Here is a 23,733-nt window from a genome sequence, read left to right as displayed (position 1 = left end):
TTTTCAAGTATTTATTCCATCCAAGGTATCGGTTTTGCCTCTCCCCTTTGACTTCCTGTAAGTTCAAAACTTCCTCAAAATACTCAGTGGAGCTGCTCCTACTTATGGGTATTCTTTAGCAGGGTGGTGGACCACTGACAAGTCAGATTTTTTCTTTTTTATTAAACTTAAAAGCACTTTTAGTTCTGTTTTCTAGCCTGTGGTGGCCCCCAGGGCTGTTCTGACAATAGTAATTTTCTGAGTAAGGCTTTAATGAATTCCTTGATGAGTTACTGGAATACTTTCCTCATTTAGCTTCTAGGGGGGGAGGAATTGAAATCACGCCCTGTCTAAACCAAAAAAATGCTCAATAAGAGAGAATTCTTGTCATTCTGAAACTTTCTCTCCCTTTTCAGACTGTGGCTGTGCAAACATTTATATATTTACAGAATTATCTGCCCATGTTTATGTAATTTGTGCATTAAATCTGATTTCTGATGTAAAGATTTGTAATACAAGAAGCTGCAGTTGCTGCGTTTGGGTTCCATCAGCAGAAAGATGAAATATCTCTGGAAATAGTTTTCTGCTCCATGTAGCTTTGTAACTAAACTGAAATAGTTGCATTGAGAACTATTATGTGCAATCATGTCCCCTCTATGTAACAAAACAAACAGATGGGTGAAGAACTGCAGCAACCACTGGCTGCCATACATGAATTGGGTTTTTTTTTGTATTTTTTTTTTAGCACTGTTGCTTTATTTCGAGTGCTGCTTATATTATTTCAGCACAGCCCTTTTTAGAACCTGTTTGCAGAGGGTTTTGGTGGCTGATTTTGCCTTGAGGGTGTTGGAGCAGCAAAATGTCTTTGTGTTCCCCCAGCAGAAAATACCAACAAGTGAGTGGAACAGGATTTGCTGTGTAATTTCTGAATGGGAATGGCAGCAGAATTGTACATAATCAATGTTTGTGCTCGTAGGCACTTGGGTTTTTGAGGCACTCCGTTTGTACATCCCTGCTCTTGCAGTGGCTGTGCCACTTTTATGGATGTGCTGCAGAAATTATTGAATATTGAGGTGGGAAACCTGCTGGAGCAGCTGCCTGGCTGGGCAGGCCTGGGGGTTTTGGGAAAATCTCATTTTCCCTGAGGAGTCCCAGGTGGGGAGGGCAGCAGGAATGGTGTCCCTTGAGGAGGAAGCTCCTGGCCTGGCCTGGGGGGTTCCTGGCTGGTTCTGGCAGAGATTCCAGGAGAATTTGGGACTTTTGGCAGTGCAGGGTGGGCGCTTGGCACTGGAGAGAGCACAGAGCTAATGTTGATTTTTGTTTTTCTTTCTGTTTGTGTTGGGATTGACAGTGAGATGGTATTTTGTGTTTGGATTTGGATGTTTATTATTTCTTATTTATATTACAGTTTTATAAGTTGTGGATATTACAGTATTTTACTAAGAAGCTAAAAAATACTTTGTATCTGTTTTTATAAGTTTTTTTAAGGAATAACTATCTAATTAAGAAATGACAATTTATTTTTAACTTAATAACTAATTACTTATATTCTGTAATGTGACTTTTTTGTTTAATTACAAAATACTATTTAGACTTATGAAGAAGTTCCTGCTTTACACTTTATGGCAGTGACAGTAGCCAGGGGCAGATTGAAGGTGTTTGGTTTGGTATTTCCATCCCTGGACGTGTCCAAGGCCAGGTTGGATGGGGTTGGAGCACCCTGGGGTAGTGGAAGGTGCCATGGCAGAGGGTGGAATGGGATGAGCTTTAAAGTTACTGCTTTAAAACTTTTATTTTAGTCTTTTATATATATATATATTTACTATGCTTTAAAACTTTAAATTCTAAGCTTTTTACTATGTGATATATACACTTCTATTTAAACTACACACTTATAATTTTATTGTTATTAATTAATTTTGGAAGCTTTTTTTACGGTTTTAATTCAAATGTACTGTTTTTCTTGGGGTCAGTGCCTTTCAACACAGAAAGTCTGAAATTCTCAGCATCCAGGGTTCCAGCCCAGGTATCTGGAATACCTGAGAGGCTCTTGAGGCCCCCAGATGGGTTCTGCAAGTGCAGCCTGAGGTGTTTGTGTTTGCTCTGCCTTCCTCCTCCTGCTTATCCAAACAAAGCACGGAAGTGCCGGCGTCACCGGCTGGGGGCTGGATGGAATAAAACATAAAATAACATCTGTGGGGGCCAGGGCCCAGGGTCCTGGGAGGGCAGGAGCAGATGGGGCCACACTGTGCCCACAAACCTTCAGCTGCGCTGTGTTAGGGGGGGTTTCCCCATTTTCATGAATGGAATAAAAAGGAAAAACCAGAATTTGGAACAGGGCTTGAGTGTACTAGAAGGATGAGGAGAAGATGAGGCCACACCATACCCAAAAACCTTCAGCTGGGCTGTGCTAGGGTTTTTTCCCCATTTTCATATGTGGAGAAAAAGGAAAAATCAGAACTTGGAACAGGGCTAGAGTGTCCCGGAAGGACAAGGAACACATGAGGCCATGCTGTACCCAAAAACCTTCAGCTGGGTTGTGTTAAGGGGTTTTCCCCATTTTCATACATGGAATGGAAAGGAAAAACCAGAATTTGGAACAGGGCTTGAGTATACTAGAAGGATGAGGAGAAGATGAGGCCACACCATACCCAAAAACCTTCAGCTGGGCTGTGTTAGGAGGGTTTTCCCCATTTTCATACATGGACTGGAAAGGAAAAACCAGAACTTGGAACAGGGCCTGAGGCACGTTTCCATGTCCTGGGAGGGCAGGAACAGATGGGGCCACACTGTACCCAAAAACCTTCAGCTAGGTTGTGTTATGCGGAGTTTTCCCAAGTTTCATGAATGGAATAAAAAGGAAAAATCAGAATTTGGAACAGGGCTTGAGTGTCCCGGAAGGACAAGGAACACATGAGGCCATGCTGTACCCAAAAACCATCGGCTGGGCAGTGTTAAGGGGGTTTTCCCCATTTTCATGAATAGAATCAAGTGGAAAAATCAGAATTTGGAACAGGGCCTGAGTGTCCTGGGAGGACAGGAACAGATGAGGCCACACTGTGCCCAAAAACCTTCAACTGGGTTGTGTTAGGCAGATTTTCCCAAGTTTCATGAATGGAATCAAAAGGAAAAATCAGAATTTGGAACAGGGCTTGAGCGTACTAGAAGGATGAGGAGAAGATGAGGCCACACCATACCCAAAAACCTTCAGCTAGGCTGTTTTAAGGGGGTTTTCCCCATTTTCATACATGGAATGGAAAGGAAAAACCAGAACTTGGAACAGGGCCTGAGGCACGTTTCCATGTCCTGGGAGGGCAGGAACAGATGGGGCCACACTGTACCCAGAAACCTTCAGCTGGGTTGTGTTGGGGGGGGGTTTTCCCAAGTTTCATGAATGGAATAAAAAGGAAAAATCAGAACTTGGAACAGGGCCTGAGTGTCCCAGAAGGATGAGGAAAAGATGAGGCCACGCTGTTCCCAAAAACCTTCAACTGGGCTGTGCTAGGGTTTTTTCCCCATTTTCATATGTGGAGAAAAAGGAAAAATCAGAACTTGGAACAGGGCTTGAGTGTCCCGGAAGGACAAGGAACACATGAGGCCATGCTGTACCCAAAAACCATCGGCTGGGCAGTGTTAAGGGGGTTTTCCCCATTTTCATGAATGGAATCAAATGGAAAAATCAGAATTTGGAACAGGGCCTGAGTGTCCTGGGAGGACAGGAACAGATAAGGCCACACTGTGCCCAAAAACCTTCAGCTGGGTTGTGTTATGGGGGGTTTTCCCAAGTTTCATGAATGGAATAAAAAGGAAAAACCAGAATTTGGAACAGGGCTTGAGTGTACTAGAAGGATGAGGAGAAGATGAGGCCACACCATACCCAAAAACCTTCAGCTAGGCTGTGTTAGGAGGGTTTTCCCCATTTTCATACATGGAATGGAAAGGAAAAACCAGAACTTGGAACAGGGCCTGAGGCACGTTTCCATGTCCTGGGAGGGCAGGAACAGATGGGGCCACACTGTACCCAAAAACCTTCAACTGGGCTGTGTAGGGGGGATTTTCCCCATTTTCATACATGGAATGAAAAGGAAAATCAGAACTTGGAACAGGGCCTGAGTGTCCCAGAAGGATGAGGAAAAGATGAGGCCACGCTGTTCCCAAAAACCTTCAACTGGGCCGTGCTAGGGTTTTTTCCCCATTTTCATACGTGGAGAAAAAGGAAAAATCAGAACTTGGAACAGGGCCTGAGTGTCCCAGAAGGACAAGGAACACATGAGGCCATGCTGTACCCAAAAACCATCGGCTGGGCAGTGTTAAGGCGGTTTTCCCCATTTTCATGAATGGAATCAAATGGAAAAACCAGAACTTGGAACAGGGCCTGAGGCACGTTTCCATGTCCTGGAAGGACAAGGAACAGATGAGGCCATGCTGTACCAAAAAACCTTCAACTGGGCTGTGTAGGGGGGATTTTCCCCATTTGCATACATGGAATAAGAAGGAAAACCAGGACTCAGAACATGGCCTGAGCATCCTGGGAGGACAAGGAGCAGATGAGGCCACACTGTGCCCAAAAACCTTCAGCTGGGCTGTGTTAGGAGGGTTTTCCCCATTTTCATGCATGGAATGAAGAGGGAAAATCAGAACTTGGACCAGGGCCCAAGTGTCCTGGGAGGGCAAGGAACAGTGAGGCTCGACTGTGCCCAGAAACCTTCAACTGGGCTGTGTTAGGAAGGTTTTCCCAGTTTTCATGCATGGAAAAAAAGGAAAATCAGAACTCAGTACAGGGCCTGAATGTGCTGGGAGGACAAGGAACAGATGAGACCACACTGTACGCAAAAGCCTTCAACTGGGTTGTGTTAGGAGGGTTTTCCCAATTTTCATGCATGGAAAAAAAGGAAAACCAGGACTCAGAACATGGCCTGAGTGTCTCATAAGAACAAGGAACAGATGACTCCACACTGTACCAAAGATCTTCAGCTGGGCTTTGTTAGGGTTTCCCCCATTTTCCTACATGGAATAAAAAGGAAAAACCAGAATTAAGGGAGACCATGGGCAAGCCTGCTGGTGCCCCTGGGAGTGGGCAGAGGTACAGGATGATGGGGAGCTCCACTTTTACCTTCCCTGCCTCCCAGCTGCTGCTTTGGCCTTGAGCATCCCCCTCATGTGCCAGCTGGTGTGCAGGAGGAAATGCTGGCAGCAGGGATGGGTCAGGGCAGCGAGCTGGGTGCTTTCATTGAGGAGCTGCTTCATGCAGAGTGTGTGTGGATCAGAAATGGAGTGGAAGCAACTGGTAATAGAAAATGAGTGCTCCTGTAGCAGAGCCTGCCACAGGAAATCTCTCAGTGCTGAGCCAGATGGAAGCTGTTGATGAGAATGGAGTTTGTGAGTCTTGAGGCAGATGGTGGAGGATTGAAAAGGACGCTTGCTCTCAGGAAAATCTGCTGTGCATGTGAGAGCAGTGAGCAAATCCTGCCCTGCCAGCGCCGGGATTGCCGAGGGGGTGGCTTGGCGTGCCCTGCCAGTGCTGTCCTCTGAAGGAGGGCTTGCTCTGTGCAGAGGTACGGTGAAATGGTGAAATGTGTCACTCGGGCCAGCAGAGTGGAGATAAGGGCCTGTGGGAATGTTTCTGTTGATAAAGAGGAGGTTAATCTCTCAAAGTGGGAGTGTATGAGTGGAAACTAACATCAGCATGACAAGAAATCTTTAATTGCTGTTTTGAGGATGTGTCCAGCAGCTGTTGTTTGATTGACTTTTTCCTGCTGCTTTGGGGTGCTGTGGGAGAATTGTTCTTTTGCATCAATCTGTGGCTCATTTGTAGCTTTAATATAGAAAATAATGCTTGCACTCAATCCTTTAGTGTGCTCTGTCTGACCTGAGGTTGTGGTGCTGTTACCTGGTGTCCAGTCCCTTTTTTTCCCTTTATTTCTCTGCTTTTGTCCTTTCAAATTCCCACCAATTTTCTGCAGGCATCACCTGTTGCCTTGTCATCCCTGCAGGAATTCCTTCCTTCCTGCTCACCCTTTCCCCCATTATTACACTGCCTCAGTCTTGCTTGTTATATTTTTCTTGCCATGGCTGGTAGGTGTTGGTGTTTCCATCAATCCATCACTTTCCTTACCAAGAACCTTAGCTGGAGAAGACTTGAGAGCCTATTTTATTGCCTTCTCTGACATTTGGGCATAAAGGAACCAAACTTTTGTGCAGGCCATGGCAGGAGTGTGCACAGGGGCAGCTCAGAATTCCTGGAGCCCTGGGGCTGCCTCACAAACAGCTGCCATTGACTCCTTTGTAAAAATAATTTAGTGACATGTGACAAAGCAGTGGATAAAGATCCTTTTCCCAGAGATTTCAGTCACTGAGCTGTTTTGGTGAGGAAACAGCTGTCCTTGCTGATACTGAAGTGGCTGGAGATGAGAACAGATATTTTTTGTGGTGCAGAGATATTTCTTGGCCAGTGATTTCCACAGTGGGTGAGTCAAACAGGACAAAACACCAACCCCAAACTTTTTGATGCAGAGCCAGATATTATTTTAGTATTTATTACACTACACTTTATTTGTATTTGTGTTCTTGAGCGTTTGAGTGGAACTAAGACTCTAAAAGGATTTAAAAAGCACATTAGATGTTTATCTGGTAATAGGGACATCTGCAGTTAGATGGGATTGCTCTGATGCTGAGCACTGCTGCCCTGCAGAGCTCCAGGAGGAGCTCATGGGTGAGGGAATGTTTTAGAAGGCCTTGATCTGGCTCTGAAGTGCTGATTAAGGGAGTTGGGCTTTGGATTCTGTCTGGTGCCTCTCCTGCTCAGTCCCAGTTTTGGGATGCTGGTGGAGGTGGTGCTTGTGTGAGATTATGGCAAAGGCTTGGTTAAACCAGTGCTGCAGCCAGACAGGGAATGGGGTCCCAGCAGCTGGTGCAGTCCCCATCCCTGGAAGTGTCCAGAACGTGTGGATGTGGCACTTGGGGACATGGGCTGGGGGTCACCATGGTGCTGGGCTGACTGTTGGGCTGGATGACTTTGGAATCATTAATGTTGGAAAGGACCTTTAAGATCAGCAAAGTATTTTTGAGAAAAACCTCCCAAACCTTCTTTAAGAATCATTTGAGTCTTCACATGCTGAAGTATCTTGCTTTGAGCTCTGTGGGGAGGGAATTCTTATTCCCAAAAAATAAAGACTGGATATAGCCAGATAAGCACATTTTAGTCAAGACTTGAGAGAATGACTCAGTTGTGGTGCTGCTGACATTGTTGGAAGTTTTGTGTGGGTTCAGCTCTGGTTTGATTTTCTACTTGAACGTATTCTTGAAGTGATTTATTAACAGATTTTTATCAATCACCGGTGCTGCAGAGGAGCCTCTGTTTATTTACTGGGCTGTGATGAGTGATGGAACTGGTTCAGATTTTTGCCTTAAACACAGAAAGTACAGTTTGGGCTTCCTGCAACAGCTGCACTTTCCACAGTTAGAGCACACGAAGGTGAACGTGTTCTTGGCTGAAAACCAGCAGTTTTAATACTTTTAGGGCTTGAATATTTAAAATATTGGCATAACTGCAAGCTTTTACAGCCTGGATGTGATACCATCTATAACACAGTGTGCTGATCTTAAAGCAGGATATGAACTTTTAAGACCAGGAGTTCATGGATTATATTTGTAAAGGGCTGTCTGGATGCTTCCATAACATTTACTTTAAAAAGTGTGGGAAATAAAAAATAATTTTGTGGAGGGGAGCTAGAATAATTGTGTGCCAGATCAGGTTTTCAGGAGATGGGTAGTGACAGCTTTGAGAAATACCTGGGTAAACTGAGTGAAAAGTAAAATATGGGTGATCATTAATGAAATCTTGAGTTCTACAATTGTTTCCCTCTTTGCTGCATCTGTACATGACAGAATTTGTGTTGTTACCTTTGCATGCAGCAGCTTCCTCTTGCTCTTGGGCCATTCATGGAGCAAGAAGCATTTTGAAATTGTTTTTCTCCAGAACACTGAAGGCTGCTTAGCAAGAGGACGGAGTGAGATTCCTGCAGGAAAATGGCACAAATAATCTCCCCACCTTTTCCAGGTCCCACTGCTGAGAGCTCCTGGTGTCTCAGAGGATGCTTTCACCAAACATAGCCAGGCCAAATGTGTATATCAAAATGTGTATGTCAAAAACAAGCTGGTTTGCTGGACATGGGGTGTGCTGGCTGTCATTAATTTGGTTTTTTAATACTTCTTTTTTTGAGGTAGAGGTGCTGCAAGTGGAGATGAGTTGAGGGGTTCAGAAGTAACCACTGATTTTAGGTGAATGCAATATTTTTTCAGCGAGGGAAGCAAATGTTTTGAGGTGAAAGTTGCACTGTCCAGTCTAGCACAAACTTTGCTGCTTGTTGGAGCTTTCCAAGCAGACATTGAAGCAGATTTGGGGAATCATGGCAGGGGAATCAGCCCCCTAAGCTGTCGTTTGCAGTGCTAGGAACAGCCTGGATCTGCTCCTTGGCCAGGAGCTGGCCCTGCTCTGCCCTGGGCATGTGCTGGCTGCCAGTGCCTCCCCCTTTGCAGGGAATCCTCAGAGTGGTGCTGGGAAAATAACCTGCAAAAAGGGGCAAAGAATAATCCAGAAATTCCCTTTCTTACAGCAGAGGTGAGTGAGTTACTGCTGGGTTAGTGGCGCCTTCATCACCCTCCTGGCTTTAATATGTGACCATCAGGGGGGTTTTAAAAACATTTTCCTTGGATGATTGTGCTTGGGAAGGAAAGAGTTATGGCTTTGAATTATTCTGAATTAACAAGGGCAATTTGGAGGCTCAGGGCAGCGAGGGAAGAAGTCTGAGGGTTATTTTTGATGTGTTTCAGTAGGCTTGAAGGGTGCCTTAGCAGTGGGGAGCCAAAGTCTCACCTGGGAACTCCTGTGCGCATCTGGGATTGATTACCAACTTTAAAATACCAATTTATTACACTATATATGTATTAAAAGTCATTGATAAATTTAAATAATAATAATAAAAGACCAAGAGTTGGACTTGTTGATCCTTGTAGGTCCCTTCCAACTCAGAGTATTCTGTGATTAGGCTGGAAGAGGCTTTAGAATTACAAAATTAACCAATGATAAAGTGAATGGTTGTGAATGAACAGGTGAGTTCTTATTGTGCCACAATTGTGGAGCTCAGGGTCTGGAAACAGATTTAGGGTTTTCCTCTACTCTGGATTTCTCCCTTCCCAGAAGTCTGAATTTATGGAGTAAAACCTGATGCTGGCTCTTTAATCAATAGTGGGATCATACCAGTTACTTTTCCTTATTTCCTCCAGAATGAGCACAAAGATTGGTGGGGCTCCCAGGAGTGTCTGAGGTGGGCAGTTGGAATTTCAGGGATAGGAGCTCTCTGTGGGAGCTGAGGGAGCTGGACAGTGACCCTTTGTTAGGGCCAGTGGCCGAGCCAAGTCCGCTGGAAGCCGCCCCGAGCATGTGATTGCCCCTGCTCTGGAGAAAAACAATTTTTCCCTGTTTTTGCAAAATGCTGCTCTTATCTTTGAGTGCATTCAGCGCTGTTTGACTCGCTCCCATGGTGATTTTTCCCCCTAATTCCGGTGTGAGGTGCAAATTCAGGAAAAGTGTTGCTGATATTCCCATTACCCTAGCCTGGCTGTTTTGGGAGAGAGGGGAAAAGTGTTGCTGGGTCCAGCTGGGGCTCTCAGCAGGTCATTCCTCTCCCTGGGTGTTCTTTTAGGGAATTCAGAACAAGTTCTTTGGGGTTTCTTTGACTTGGGGTCTGTACTCTTGCTGTTGGACCCTGATAATGCTGTTGGAACCCAATAATGTGATGGCAAAGAAAAAGAAATTGAGTAAAGTTCGATGTGTAAAAAGCTTCAAACTCCCTTCATCCTTTTTCTCCCATTCCAGAGGCTTTCCTGAGAAAGGAACAGGGGAATTTTGGTTTTGTTTTCCCTTGCAGAAACACTGAGGAGGAAGAACAGCAGGAAATGAAAGCATCTTCCCACCACCTCATTTCCTCCTTGCTTTAGGCACTTTGCATCATCAGCTCGATGTTGCACTGAATTGTCGTTTTTTTCCTGTTTCCACAGCAGTGCAAGAGGAGTTTCAGTGTGTTGATCTTGATTTTATAGTCATTGCAATGCCTATTAAAATATAGCTGTGCCATTAAGCTCGCTGCTGTAGTAATGCTTAGTAAAGACCCTCTTAGCACAGTTCTGCTCAGTGCCATAGGGATTTCCTGCCATGGCAAAGGAGAGGCTCGAAGATTTATGGGGCTGATGCTTCAGGGATGTTCACAGGGAGCTCTGTGGCCTCCTGAAGCACCAGGTTGGGCCTGGGGAGCTTTGATATCATTTGTGTGGGTTTAGCCTGGAGTGCTGTGCTGGGAAGAACTTGAGGGTTTCTGAGTCCCTTTTACGTGCTGGATTTCAGAGTGAGCTTGTGACATTCGGGATGTGCACCTGTGTGTGCTGGACATGAACTAAACCAGGAGATGTTTCACTCAACTCCTCTCCAAGAGGGTGGCAGAGCACTGGAACAGCTGTCAGGGAGGACATGGAGCCTCCTTCTCCAAGGGAGATGCTCCAAACCCACCTGGGTGTGGGTTGGGGATGGACTGGAGCATCTCCACAGCTCCCTTCCAAGCCCAGCTCTTTTGGGGTTCTGTGCCTGGATTTGGGACTCCTCCTGGGGCTGTCCTTGCTGTTGATTTTTTGGGGTTCTTTGGCTGGATTTGGGATGTCTCCTGGGGCTGTTCTTACTGTTGATGGAGTTTTTGGGGTTCTGTGGCTGGATTTGGGATGTCTCCTGGGGCTGTCCCTGCTGTTGATGGAGTTTTTGGGGTTCTGTGGCTGGATTTGGGATGTCTCCTGGGGCTGTCCTTGCTGTTGATTTTTTGGGGTTCTTTGGCTGGATTTGGGATGTCTCCTGGGGCTGTCCTTGCTGTTGATTTTTTGGGGCTCTGTGGCTGGATTTGGGATGTCTCCTGGGGCTGTCCCTGCTGTTGATGGGGTTTCTGCTGTCCCTGAGCAGGCTGGTCCCTGGCAGTGCTGGCTGAGGGTGAGGAGGGTGCAGTGCTGGCTGAGGGTGGGGAGGGTGCAGTGCTGGCTGAGGGTGGGGAGGGTGCAGTGCTGGCTGAGGGTGGGGAGGGTGCAGTGCTGGCTGAGGATGAGGAGGGTGCAGTGCTGGCTGAGGGTGAGGAGGGTGCAGTGCTGGCTGAGGATGGGGAGGGTGCAGTGCTGGCTGAGGGTGGGGAGGGCGCAGTGCTGGCTGAGGGTGAGGAGGGGGCAGTGCTGGCTGAGGGTGAGGAGGGCGCAGTGCTGGCTGAGGGTGAGGAGGGCGCAGTGCTGGCTGAGGGTGAGGAGGGCGCAGTGCTGGCTGAGGGTGAGGAGGGCGCAGTGCTGGCTGAGGGTGGGGAGGGCGCAGTGCTGGCTGAGGGTGAGGAGGGCGCAGTGCTGGCTGAGGGTGGGGAGGGCGCAGTGCTGGCTGAGGGTGGGGAGGGCGCAGTGCTGGCTGAGGGTGAGGAGGGCGCAGTGCTGGCTGAGGGTGAGGAGGGCGCAGTGCTGGCTGAGGGTGAGGAGGGCGCAGTGCTGGCTGAGGGTGAGGAGGGCGCAGTGCTGGCTGAGGGTGGGGAGGGCGCAGTGCTGGCTGAGGGTGGGGAGGGCGCAGTGCTGGCTGAGGGTGAGGAGGGCGCAGTGCTGGCTGAGGTGAGGAGGGCGCAGTGCTGGCTGAGGGTGAGGAGGGTGCAGTGCTGGCTGAGGGTGAGGAGGGTGCAGTGCTGGCTGAGGGTGAGGAGGGTGCAGTGCTGGCTGAGGGTGAGGAGGGTGCAGTGCTGCTGCCAGGGCAGGGCAGGGATGGGGGCACATCAGGCAGGGGTGGGTGTGGAGCTGCAGCTCTGCCAGTTCTGGTCACTTCTCCTCTCCTGGGGCCCTTGGCTGGAGGATGTCCCTGACTCAGCGCCAGCCCAGGCACGTTTGATGCTCGGCCAGCACTGACCAGGAGCTGGATGAGTTCCTCTTCTCTCCAGCCTTTAACTCTTGGCCTTCTCCTGCCCTGCAGACCCCTGGGGGCATTTTCTACATAGCAGTGTCAAAACCTTTGCACATTTTCTAATAACCACGTGTAGAGGTGTGTCGCAGATACCTTTTATGGAAAATCCTTTCCTTAGGATTTTTCCTCCTGAGAAGCTGGGAGGCCTCAGGAACAAAATGTAAACAATGATTATCTGCTGCTGTGGGATACAACAGGTGCATCTGTGATTGGTCTCATGTGGTTGTTTCTAATTAATGGCCAATCACAGTCAGAGCTGAGCCACAAACCTTTGTTATCATTCTTTCCTATTCTTAGCTTAGCCAGCCTTCTGATGAAACCCTTTCTTCTATTCTTTTAATATAGTTTTAATGTAATATATACCATAAAATAATAAATTAAGCCTTCTGAAACATGGAGTCAGATCCTCGTCTCTTCCCTCAATCCAAAAACCCCTGTGAGCACCATCACAGAGGTGGTTTTGAGTTTTGTGGAATTCCAAGCACTGAAAAGAAATCCTTTCTTGAGGCACAGATTGTTTTTTGGGTGAGCACAGCCAATGCTCAGATGCTGTCCTTGCCTTGCTGAGGATGGTGCTGGAGCAGGAGCCAAGTTACAGCTCCTCAGTGGCCCCCAGTGAAATGGAGGAGGTCTGAGGGAACATCAAAACTCACTTTAGTTGTGATTCTGAGTTACCACAAGACAGATGCCAAAACATCTGCCTCTGGATAATGTTTTGTGTTAGTCTAAATCAGCATCTTGCTTTTCCTGCAAGAGCCAGTGTTGAGAGCTCGGGGTGATGTGATTACTCTTTGCATCCAGGGTGTTTCACTTAATGGACTTCTTAATATTAAAAATCAATTTAGATGTTCTTGATTGTGCCTCTTGTTAGCTGTGCATTATGGCACATTAATAATGCTGTTAGAGTCAATAATGGTGTGTATATATATATTTTTTAGCACTAGTTTCAGCTTTATACCCTCAGTACTTGGTGGTGAACTACTCTGAATACAGATCAGCCAGGAGGAGGGGGGAGAGCTGGTAAATGGTGACTGAGCAGCTCACTTCATTAGCTCCCTGAAAATAAAGTGCCTGCCTTGAAAAGGGGGAGGAAGGAAAGCGAGAAACTGAACTTGCTTCTTGGAAATCTTGGCTTCATCCAGAACTCTTCATTTCACAGAATTCCAGATTTATTCGGGTTGGAAAAGAGCACCAAGATCTTTCAGGCCAAGCTGTGCCCAGAGCCCTGAGTGCCACCTCCAGGAATTCCCTGGACTCCTGCAGGGATGGGCACTCCAAACTCCCCGGGCAGCCCCTGCCAATGTCAAATCACCTTTCCATGGAGAAATTCCTCCTGATGTCCACCCTGAGCCTCCCCTGGTGCAACATTTCTTGTCTTTTTGCTTTTCCTGGGAGCAGATCCTGATCCCCCCAGCTGTCCCCTCCTGTCAGGAGTTTTGCAGAGCCACAAGGTCCCCCCTGAGCCTCCTTTTCTCCAGGTTTTATTTCTTTCTGTATTTTGTAATGAGTGCAGAAAGGACAAGTGAGCATCTTGTTTTGTCCTCCTTGATGCCAGCAGGGCTCAGCTGGGTGGTTGCACTTTGGGAAGGCACCAGGCCCCAGCTTTGGGATTGTTCTGGATTTCTGAAGCTTCCTCAGCTTATTAATCAATTCTCACTTGTTGGAGATTTTTCAGAGATGGCTTAGAAAGCAGCTGAGAGGAGCAGATTCTCACAGCCTGTTTCTGTGAACAGCAGAGGTTCTCAGGTTATTTTTAACTACAGGTAAAAGTGGCAAGCATGAAGGCCTTGAGAGCCTTGCACATCAGAGTTCTCAGGCAGCTTTCTCATAACAAGTGGATGTTCTATCTTTGGCTGTTTTGGGAAAGCAAGAATAATTTTGAGAACCCAAATCTTGGTATTGGAAACATAAGGTGGAGTTGGTGTGTTATCTCTGACCTATTGTGAGCTCAGATTTTGCAATATGCATGAAGTGAATTAACACTTATAAAAAGTGCCTGATTGATCAATAAAGTGGAGTCGATGCTGACCAATGCAAGGTGGGTCCCTCCAACTGTCCCCCTCCAACTTCAATATATGGTGAACTTCAATACTCACTGGTTGAATTAATTTCTGAAGTTTCCTCAGTTTATCAGTTAATCCCCACTGGGTGGTGGGTGGTGAGACACCAAGTGTGATGCAGGACACGTTGCTGCCTTTGCCACCTGGTGTGAAGCCTGGGCTGCCTGCTGGGGCTGAGAAAGGCTTGGTGGCCCTTCTCTCTCTGTGTCCTGACTTTGGAAGAGGGAACCAGGCTGGCCCTGCAGGGATTTCACCCTGGGGGTTCCTGAGGCTGGGTCAGGCTTCTCTCACCCTCAGCAGATGCCCTGTGTGGGCATGGAGGGGTTTGCAGGGCAGCCATTGTGCGTTTCAGGAATTTGCTGCTCCCAGAGAAGGGGAGTGAAAGGAGCTGTCTCACCTCTGGAAGGGAAAGTGGTGATAAATCCTTTCTATCTACTTGAACTTGGGGGATTTGGGCTAATCCTGTGATAAAAGTCACATTTGTGGATTTAATCAATAAGATTAGAGCATCACCGGGCAGGAGGAACCTTGAGCTGGATTTTCTCCTTTAGCTTGGTGGTAACTCTTCAGATCTGAGAATTTCTCCAGGCTTCTTCTCTCTTCAGGAAATTAATTTTTTGGGAATGTTTGGATAACAGAATAATTAAAATATTGAGAAATAACTCTGACTCAAGCTTGGTGAGACCAGGAATGACAAAGCCCAAGGTGAAGATGAGAGGATCTACCCTTGGTTAATGCACACATGAAATAATTGTCTTTGACAGTTCTCAGGTGCAACTCCTGACTCAAACACTGCTTATTTCTTTTGCTTCTCCATTAGCCTCAGGTGTAGAAATTAGAAACTCCTCTGGGTGAGTAGCAGAGGACTAAAAATCTACCTGAATACTCAAATCATTCCCTTTCATTTTAGGGAAAATAGGAAAACCTTCAGGTGTCTTTTAATACCAGAGAATTTACAAAAGACTTTGCTTTCACCTCTGCAATTTGTCTGCTTTTATTGAAAAAGCACAGTTAGGATTTAGGGTTTTATTTTTTAAAAGCCAGTGTAAAATAAAGCTGGTAATGTGTTAAATGTAGTTTGGGTTCATTCAGGAGTTCAGAATGATTAATACAACCTTTACAGCAAAGTAATACCAGGGAATATTACTCTGTAACATTTTTATGCTATCTTAAGATATCTCACCTTTTGTACAGTTAGGAAAAAGCTTTTTCAGTGTAAATTGATGTTATCTTTGTTTGCTTTCTCCTTTATTTCCACCACTAATTCTTGTGGTGTTGGCCCCCTCATGTTTCTGATGTGTGCAGACTGAGTGCAGCTCACAGAGGTGTTTGTTTTGTGTTCCTGAATGGTAAATGGGGGTTTGGTGCAATTGCTGTAATGCCCTGCTCTCCTTTCTTTATCAACTCTTAGGGCTGGAAAAATTCCTCCTTCTGTGCCCACACTTAATCCTTTGCTTTTGGCACTTTGGCACCCTTGGGTGGATGCTGGATTTTTAAAATTAAGCAAAACATACTCCAGTTAAACAAAAAAAAAGAAAAAACAAACACCCAAAACCTTAATAAATAGAAAGCTATAGCTCAGGTTATTAAATATTTTAAATGATAGCTCGGGATACAGTTGATAAGACAAAATGCAAACATACCAGTTTCATGCTTTACTCCTCCAAACTTTGTCTTTTCCTTTAATTAAAGCCTTGTTGTTTGCTCCAATCAAACATTTCTATCACAGCATCTTTTGATGCCACTGAACATAAAAAACCTTGCTGTGAGAAGGAGTTACCTGCTCCCTTGCAGGGGAGTTTGGTGCAGTTCAAGCCTTGCTTTGTAATCACAGGGGTGGAATGCACTTTATAGTTACTTGGGCTGTTTGCTTCACGATCTGTCAATGCTGTTGGAAGCCAGAAATGTGATTTATTTTCTCCTGCAGACATATTTTTCACACATATATATATATTTTTGAAGATAAATCACCCCTCCCTGGCTCCTCAGTCAGTTGAGGTCAGTGGGAGCTGGCGTGGGCAGTAATTACCATTTGATGGCTGTTTGTCATCTTCTGTCACAAGAATTGGTCATTCCTCTGCAGCTCCTGCTGCCTGACCTTCCCTGTTGTGACAGACACCAGTTTTAGCACTCTTGGGCATAAATTTTAGTGCCTTTTACTCATAGCTGCCTTTGATCCTCAGCGTTATTCCACTTAAACGGTGGAGAAACGCTCAGCTGAAGTGTGAATTGAGTACAGGACTGGTTTTTAATCTGCTATAATGCAGATTTTTCCTGGCTGGGATGTGTGGTGTGAGTCAGTGACGTTGCTTGTCAGGGTCCTGGAGGTGGGAGACAATCCTTGGATCCATTTCTGGATGTGTGAACATCCCAGGGGCCTTGACTGAGCTGTGAGCGCTGGAGGATCTCAGTAAACACCACAAGGATTCTTTTGGAGGAGTTAGGGCTGTGTAACTTTGTTTTTCCCTGCTATGCACAAAAGCTGAAATGTGAATATTTCTGGGGAGTGTTTCCAAGCAGAGTGTCCCACGTGCTCTGTGTTCACTGCTGGGAACAGTTTAAAATGCTCATTTTGTTGAGGTTTTTCTCAGAACCCCCTTCTCCTGCAGGGCAGCATTTATGGCCCTCAGATATCCTGTGCCAGATACCTGGGAGGGAGAGTTTATCTGTCCCTAATAATGACAAAATTAAAGGAAACATTAAAACACAAATAGCTTGGCTTGTTTTGGTGTCAATAAAAATGTTACTTTCTAAAAGCTTCATTTAAATCCTGGTGATATTGGTCTCTGCAGTGCACCTGACCTTTATTCTTTCCACCCTGTAGTGTGTCTTTATTCCATTAATAATCTTCCACCTTCTGCAGTGTTTTCCAAACTGCTTTTCCTTGGCTTCTTTTCCACTTGTGCACTCAGATTTATTTATTTACCTCTTCACTCTGAAGTCTGTCAAGCCAGAGGAGTTCTGCAGAGAAAAAGGCCCAGCCAGCCTGGGTGGGTTGATTTATGGGTGAGCCAGTGGGTTATAAATTGATTTATTGGTGAGCCAATGGATTATGGATTTATTTATGGGTGATCCAATGGGTTATGGATTATTTGTTGGTGATCCAGTGGATTATTTATTGGTGAGCCAGTGGATTATGGATTGATTTATTTGAGGTCCAGTGGTTTATGGGTTGATCTATTGGTGAGCCAATGGATGGATATATTTATTGGTGAGCCAGTGGTTTATGGATTATTTATTGGTGATCCAGTGGATATATTTATTGGTGAGCCAGTGGATTATGGATTTATTTATTGATCGAGCCAATGGATTATTTATTGGTGAGCCAGTGGATTATGGATTTATTTATTGGTGAGCTAATGGGTTATAGATTGATTTGGTAGTGAGCCCGTGATTTATATATTGATTTGTTGGTGAGCCAATTGATTATTTATTGATTTATCAGTGGGCTGGTGGTTTATGGATTGATTTATCGGTGATCCAGTGGGTTATAGATTGATTTATTGGTGAGCCAATGGGATATGGATTTATGTATTGGTTATCCAGTGTGTTATGGATTATTTATTGGTGATCCAATGGATTATTTGCTGGTGAGCCAGTGGATTATGGATTTATTTATTGGTGAGCCAATGGATTGATTTATGGGTGATCCAGTGGATTATGGATTTTTTTATTGGTTAGCCAATGGATCATGGTTTTTTTTTTTTTTTTGGTAATCCAGTGGTTTATGGATGATTTATTGGTGAGCCAATGGGATATGGATTTATTTATTGGTTATCCAGTGTGTTATGGATTATTTATTGGTGAGCCAATGGGTTATTGATTATTTATTGGTGAGCCAGTGGTTTATGGATTGATTTATTGGTCGAGCCAATGGATAATTTATGGGTGAGCCAATGGATTATGGTTATATTTATTGGTGAGCTAATGGGTTATGGATTGATTTGGTAGTGAGACCGTGATTTATATATTGATTTGTTGGTGAGCCAATGGATTATTTATTGATTTATCAGTGGGCTGGTGGTTTATGGATTGATTTATCGGTGATCCAGTGGGTTATATATTGATTTGTTGGTGAGCCAATGGATTATGGATTTATTTATTGGTTATCCAGTGTGTTATGGATTATTTCTTGGTGATCCAATGGATTATTTACTGGTGAGCCAGTGGATTATGGATTTATTTATTGGTGAGCCAATGGATTGATTTATGGGTGATCCAGTGGATTATGGATTTTTTTATTGGTTAGCCAAGGGATTATGGATTTATTTTTTGGTAATCCAGTGGATTATGTATTGATTTGTTGGTGAGCCAATGGATTATGGATTGATTCATTGGTGGTCCAGTGGATTGATTTATGGATGATCCAATGGGTTATGTATTGATTTGTTGGTGAGCCAATGGATTATGGATTGATTCATTGATGAGCCAATGGATTATGGATTTATTTATGGGTGGTCCAATGGATTATTTGATTTATTGGTGAGCCAATGGATTATTTATTGATGATCTGGTTGTGAGCTGGAACTCTGGGGGTTCTGGGGAGGATAAATTCCTGGAGTCTGGAACTGTGGGCTCTGTGTCCCATCCCCGTGCTGGGATCAGAGCTGCCCTGGTGCCCCTGGGATGTTCTGGGGTGTGAGCACGATCAGACCTGGGCTCAGAGCAGGGGTTTTGTGCAGCCCCAGTTCCTGCAGGTGTGGTTTGGGCTGCTGATCTCCTGAAATGCAGGAGAGGTGCTGGGCTGGGAGGGAGCTGCCAGCTCTGGATCTCGTGGCTTCATGTGGAACTCTGCCCCAGCTTTGGAATTTGGGGGGTTTTTGGAATTGCTGTGTTACCTGGAATGGGTTGTGGATGCTCTGTGAACCCCTGGTCTGAAATCAATTCCTCTGACAGCCACGTGTGCCTTACCCAGCTCGTTCTGTTCCAATAAAACATCCCTGAGCCCTGCCCTGGAAACTGAGGCAGAAAGAAAAGCAGTGACAGCTCCCTCAGGGCGGGAGGGACTTCAGAGGTGGTTATGATGTTCCAAAAATGCTTTTGTTTCCTAAAGAGCTACAACAAATAGTGAGAAATTCTGATTTTCAGGAGTTATCGATCCTCTTTGGAGGGAGTAGCTGCATTTGTAAATTGAGAAAGAAACTTCTGTGGGTCCACCTTGACTGAAATTCTTTAATTTCAATTTCTTGTGAAATATTTCAGTCTCTGCCCTCAATCATGAGGACCCTCCTTGGTATTGGAAGATGTTTTTTCTCTTACAGAGCATTTACTCTATATGAAACTTAGAAAAATTTGGCTTTTTGAGTTGTAACTGTTTTGGGTTTTGGATCCTGAGTATTTTTTTCCCAACCAAACCTGGTTTGTAGTATTCTTTGTCAGAATTTGTGGTCATTGCCCAGATTTTCTTTTGGGAGTGGCAGGCAGGAGTGGTCTTTGAGTTCCTGTTGGATTTGTTGGACTTTATTGTACAGTGGGTTGCTGCACTTGCCTCAGCCACTCAGAAATTCTGAAATCATATTTTTCAACATCCTCTTCATGCAGCAAATGAATGAAATGACTGAGAAATCATCCTTTGATGCTAGGGTGGCAATTTGAGTTTTTTGAAGACACTTTGTAGGTTTTCTGTGTGTTGAGCTGACAGGGGAAGACAGAGCAGTTCTTTGTAGAACTGCCTAAAATTGACACAAAGTGCTGTGGAAGGCTGGCAAATACAACAAAAATTGAGTTTATTGCCATGGAGAAGCAAGGCATTACAAACACAGCGAGGGACAGCTTTAGGAAGCGAACTTGTGGGTTTTATTTTGTTTCAAAGGGAATTATTAATGAATTTAAGAACTTGGCTGAATTTTTATATAATTTAATATAATTTTTTTTTTTTACCAAAAGGTTTAGAATCGCAATAATGAGTAATAAAAGCAGTGATGTGATGAAGCAGCTGGAATTGTGTTGTCTTGCTGTACTAACAGCAGTGTTCCCTCTGTCCAGCTCTCTACAACTACGATGCCAGGGGACCTGATGAGCTCTCACTGCAGATTGGGGACACCGTGCACATCCTGGAAACTTATGAGGGTAAGATGGCAAAAATTCAATTGAAAAATAGGATTTCTTTGGGGAATTGCATTCTTTTTTTTGTTTGTGACCCTCTTGGACTGGAAATTGAAATAAATGGAGACATGTGGTTGATGAGCTGGTGAATAAGCACTGGATTTTCTGGGGAAGAAGAATTTTCCCACAGCTGGGTTTGTGTGGATCAGTTGTAGCATCTCCCCCATGTTAGAGAAATGAGAGATGCTTTTTGGGAACCCAGAAATGAGAGATGCTTTTTGGGAACCCAGAAATGAGAGATGCTTTTTGGGAACCCAGAAATGAGAGATGCTTTTTGGGAACCCAGAAATGAGAGATGCTTTTTGGGAACCCAGAAATGAGAGATGCTTTTTGGATACCCTAGGGTGATGCAAAAGAACCTGCTGCTACAAGAAGTTTAATCTGAATTTGGAAGTCACCTGGGTCTTGAATTATTTGTGTCCCTTCTGAGATGGGTGCCTGTGTTGATTTCAGCCCTTTCCAGGTGCCTCTTTGATGTGAAACTCTACAAACATCACTTTTACCAAAACCTTTCCTCCCTGATCCAATGCTGAGTTTGATAATCAACATGATGTGGAAATTGTCACAACGTTTTCAGCTCTTAATCCAAGCAAAATAAAACTTTCATTATATCCTTGAGCTGGAATTTTATGGCGTGCTGCAGTTTGGAGAGGTGTGGGGCACACAGAACTAAAGTGTGTGTTTAAAATAGTGTGTAACATTGTGTTGTGGAAGCATGATTTACTTTAATATATTGATTTAATTTGCTTCTCTAGACATTGATCTTTGGTAGATCTGGGTGATAAATTTATTTTAGTTATTGGCTTAATTGGATTTAAAAAAAATTTTATATTTACTTATACAAACAATGCTATTTCAACAAGAGTTGATCATCACTAGAAGTGGAATTTTTGAATTTTCTCATTATTCCTGGGCTGGCCTTTTCTTGGAGCTCAGTTTGCTGCTGCAATGCCAAGTTTGACTCAGCAAAGCAATCTTCCCACTATCTGATGTTGCATGCTTTAATAAACCCCTAATAATGCAGAGATTTTAAATGCAAATGGAGTGATTCAAATATTGCACAGCTTTGTACTTCCATGTAAAAATAGATTTATTTAATGAATGTGGGAGAAACTGAGCAGGGAATGTGAAACCCTATTAAATGCTGCAATCCTATCAGATGCTGAAACCCTAATAAATGCTGACTGTTCCCAAATAAATGGGACAGTGGGGATGGGCTGGAAATAGAGGAAAACCTTCACCCTCTCAGGGTTTGGAGCACATGGGATGAGTTCATGGTGAAAGAAATGGAAATTCCTGTTCTCCCAAGCTCTGATTGCTCATTCCCAACCTGAGATGGGGAAACTTAAAAAAAACTTTTACAAATCAAGCAAAAGCAAAGGATAACAAGTTTACGAAATCTCTTAATATCCTCAATTCAATACTTCAACAGAATATATTGAGCACAACAGACCACAATTATCTAAACCTGTTTTAATACTTATAAATGATGAACTTTACAGTTTTTCTTAATAAATTAAAAAGTAAATGTTACTTCTCTAAATTTATAACAAAATCTCAAAAAACTCTCCTGAACTACATCAAACTGAGACCAAACCTCTCTCTGAGCCTCTCAAAAGAATTCTCAACATTTCAGTTCCTACAAAGCCATCACCAAACCACAACAACCAAACCTAAGGCAGACACCTGAGTGATGCTGTAACTCTCCCCTCGTGTTCAGAGCTGCCAAGATCAGGGGATTATTTGAGTTGTTTGATCTCCTGCTTTCCCTGGGTAAAATTGCTGTGGGTTGTGCCCCCGGGAGGTTTTGTACCCTACAAATTCCCAGGGGTGTGCCAGGCTGAGCTGGGAATGGGCCCATCCAAAGGAAAACCCTCTAATTAAATAATCCTGGGACAGAGGAGTTATTGGGAGAGTCAGAAAAGCCTTTTCTGTGAGGATTTTGCCTTTCCTGCCCCTTTTCCCTGTGAGGAAAGCAATTGGCTTTTTTCATGGATACCTGCTGGAGTCCACATCTGCTCCTCCCATCCTGAGTATCCATCTCCTCCCAACCCAAAATAGATTTGATACTCTTTAAAATTGTTTTTCTGCAATACTTCCTATGTTGAGAAGTAGTTTTGAAGACTGGTCTGTGTCTGTGGGTTTTGAAGTGGTAGAAATTAATTTTTTGGGTTTTTTCCCCTCTGAATCTGCATTGCCAAGAAGAATGCATGGAAAATCCTTGCTCAGTTGGGGTCTCTGCAGAAGAGAGAGATGAGGACCTGGAAGGGCTCAGTCTCAGGTCTACAACATCTGATTTTAGGACAAATGTAGGATATCTGTTGCTGCCATGTACTGGAGTTAATTTGAGTTGAACTTTTCCCCTGTGTTTAAAGTATTTAATTTTGTTGTCCATGAGTAGAACCTATATTGGATTTTGTTTATTATTAAAGTTTTGACATTTTAAATTCTAATTGTGGAAAATTTTTTTCCCTCTGAAATGCAAAAAAATTGTGTAGAAAGAATTCAGTGTGTGGATCCTGTAAAGTTCTGTAAAGTTTCAGTCTTGGTGAAAACATCCCCTGTTTTTATGGGACTGAGGAAATTGGAAATGAATGTACACATTTCATTATTAAATACTGAATCTGTGTTCTTCCAGGAACCAGAGTAAAGATGAAGCTACTTTCTAGACTAATTAATATTGAAAATAATATTTTTTTTCTTTTAGGAAGTATTTTAGTTAATTTTTCAGTTAGAAAACTTTCTCTGTCCTAATCTGAGCATCAGAGGAAAAGCCAAACAGGAAAGCCCTAGGAATTCCCAAATATCCTGCTCTGCAGGAGAGGAGGATTGCCTTTTGTAGCAGATACCCTAAAACCCAAGTATTTGCCACATTCTGGATTAATACTTTCCACATCTTTATTGTTTTAATTCTGTTTCTTGACATTATTTGATGGAATGTGCAAATGGCACCATATGATCAATAAATGTGGCTGATTAAGGGGAATTGCTGGGAAATGTAACAGAAAATCAACCTCAAGACCAGGATTAACTGTTGGAGCATCCATTAATTTCTAGTGCTGCTCTAGTGAGAAGGGGGTTTGGCTTCCCAAACAGGGATTTTCACAGAAGTTATTCTTGATATTATGGGAAAGTTTCATTTTTGTTGCAGTTTTTTTGTTTGTTTGTGAATGCAGTGGAACAGTCAGAATGGATGCATTGTTTGGGGGTGACCACAGCAAATTCTTGAGTGTCTTTTGCAGCTTTGACAGACAGAAATATTTAATTGGTTATTATTTCATTGGTGTCCTCTCAGCTGAGCATTTCCATGGATGCACAGCTCCAGCTGTTGGGTGCCAGATTTCCTAAGGGCAAGGTCTGGTCTGGTCCAGGGATGAGGAGTCCACAGCCTGTGCCAGGGCATCTCCTCCTTCCCAGGGAAGGAATTCCTGGAATCCTCCAATGCTTTGGGCTGCCAAGGGCCTTAAACCCACCCAGTGCCACCCCTGCCATGGCAGGGACACCTTCCCCTGTCCCAAATTGCTCCAAGCCCTGTCCAGCCTGGCCTTGGGCACTGCCAGGGATCCAGGG

General features: G+C 44.4%; 1 protein-coding gene across 1 annotated transcript in view; it reads left to right on the top strand.

Moving 5' to 3' along the window:
* The window catches only part of DOCK1 (dedicator of cytokinesis 1), a 293,238-nt gene that overhangs the window by 6,771 nt on the left and 262,734 nt on the right, over positions 1-23,733 (top strand). Inside the window, exon 2 of the mRNA XM_064717058.1 lies at positions 20,044-20,127. Within this exon, the coding sequence (XP_064573128.1) occupies positions 20,044-20,127 (84 nt within the window). The remainder of the gene's footprint in view (positions 1-20,043; positions 20,128-23,733) is intronic.

The sequence above is a fragment of the Zonotrichia leucophrys genome, chromosome 6 (genome assembly GCF_028769735.1).
Source record: "Zonotrichia leucophrys gambelii isolate GWCS_2022_RI chromosome 6, RI_Zleu_2.0, whole genome shotgun sequence".
In the NCBI taxonomy this organism is placed as follows: domain Eukaryota; kingdom Metazoa; phylum Chordata; class Aves; order Passeriformes; family Passerellidae; genus Zonotrichia; species Zonotrichia leucophrys.
The sequence above is the reverse complement of the archived record's forward strand: the minus strand, read 5'-3'. Positions and strand labels throughout refer to the sequence as shown.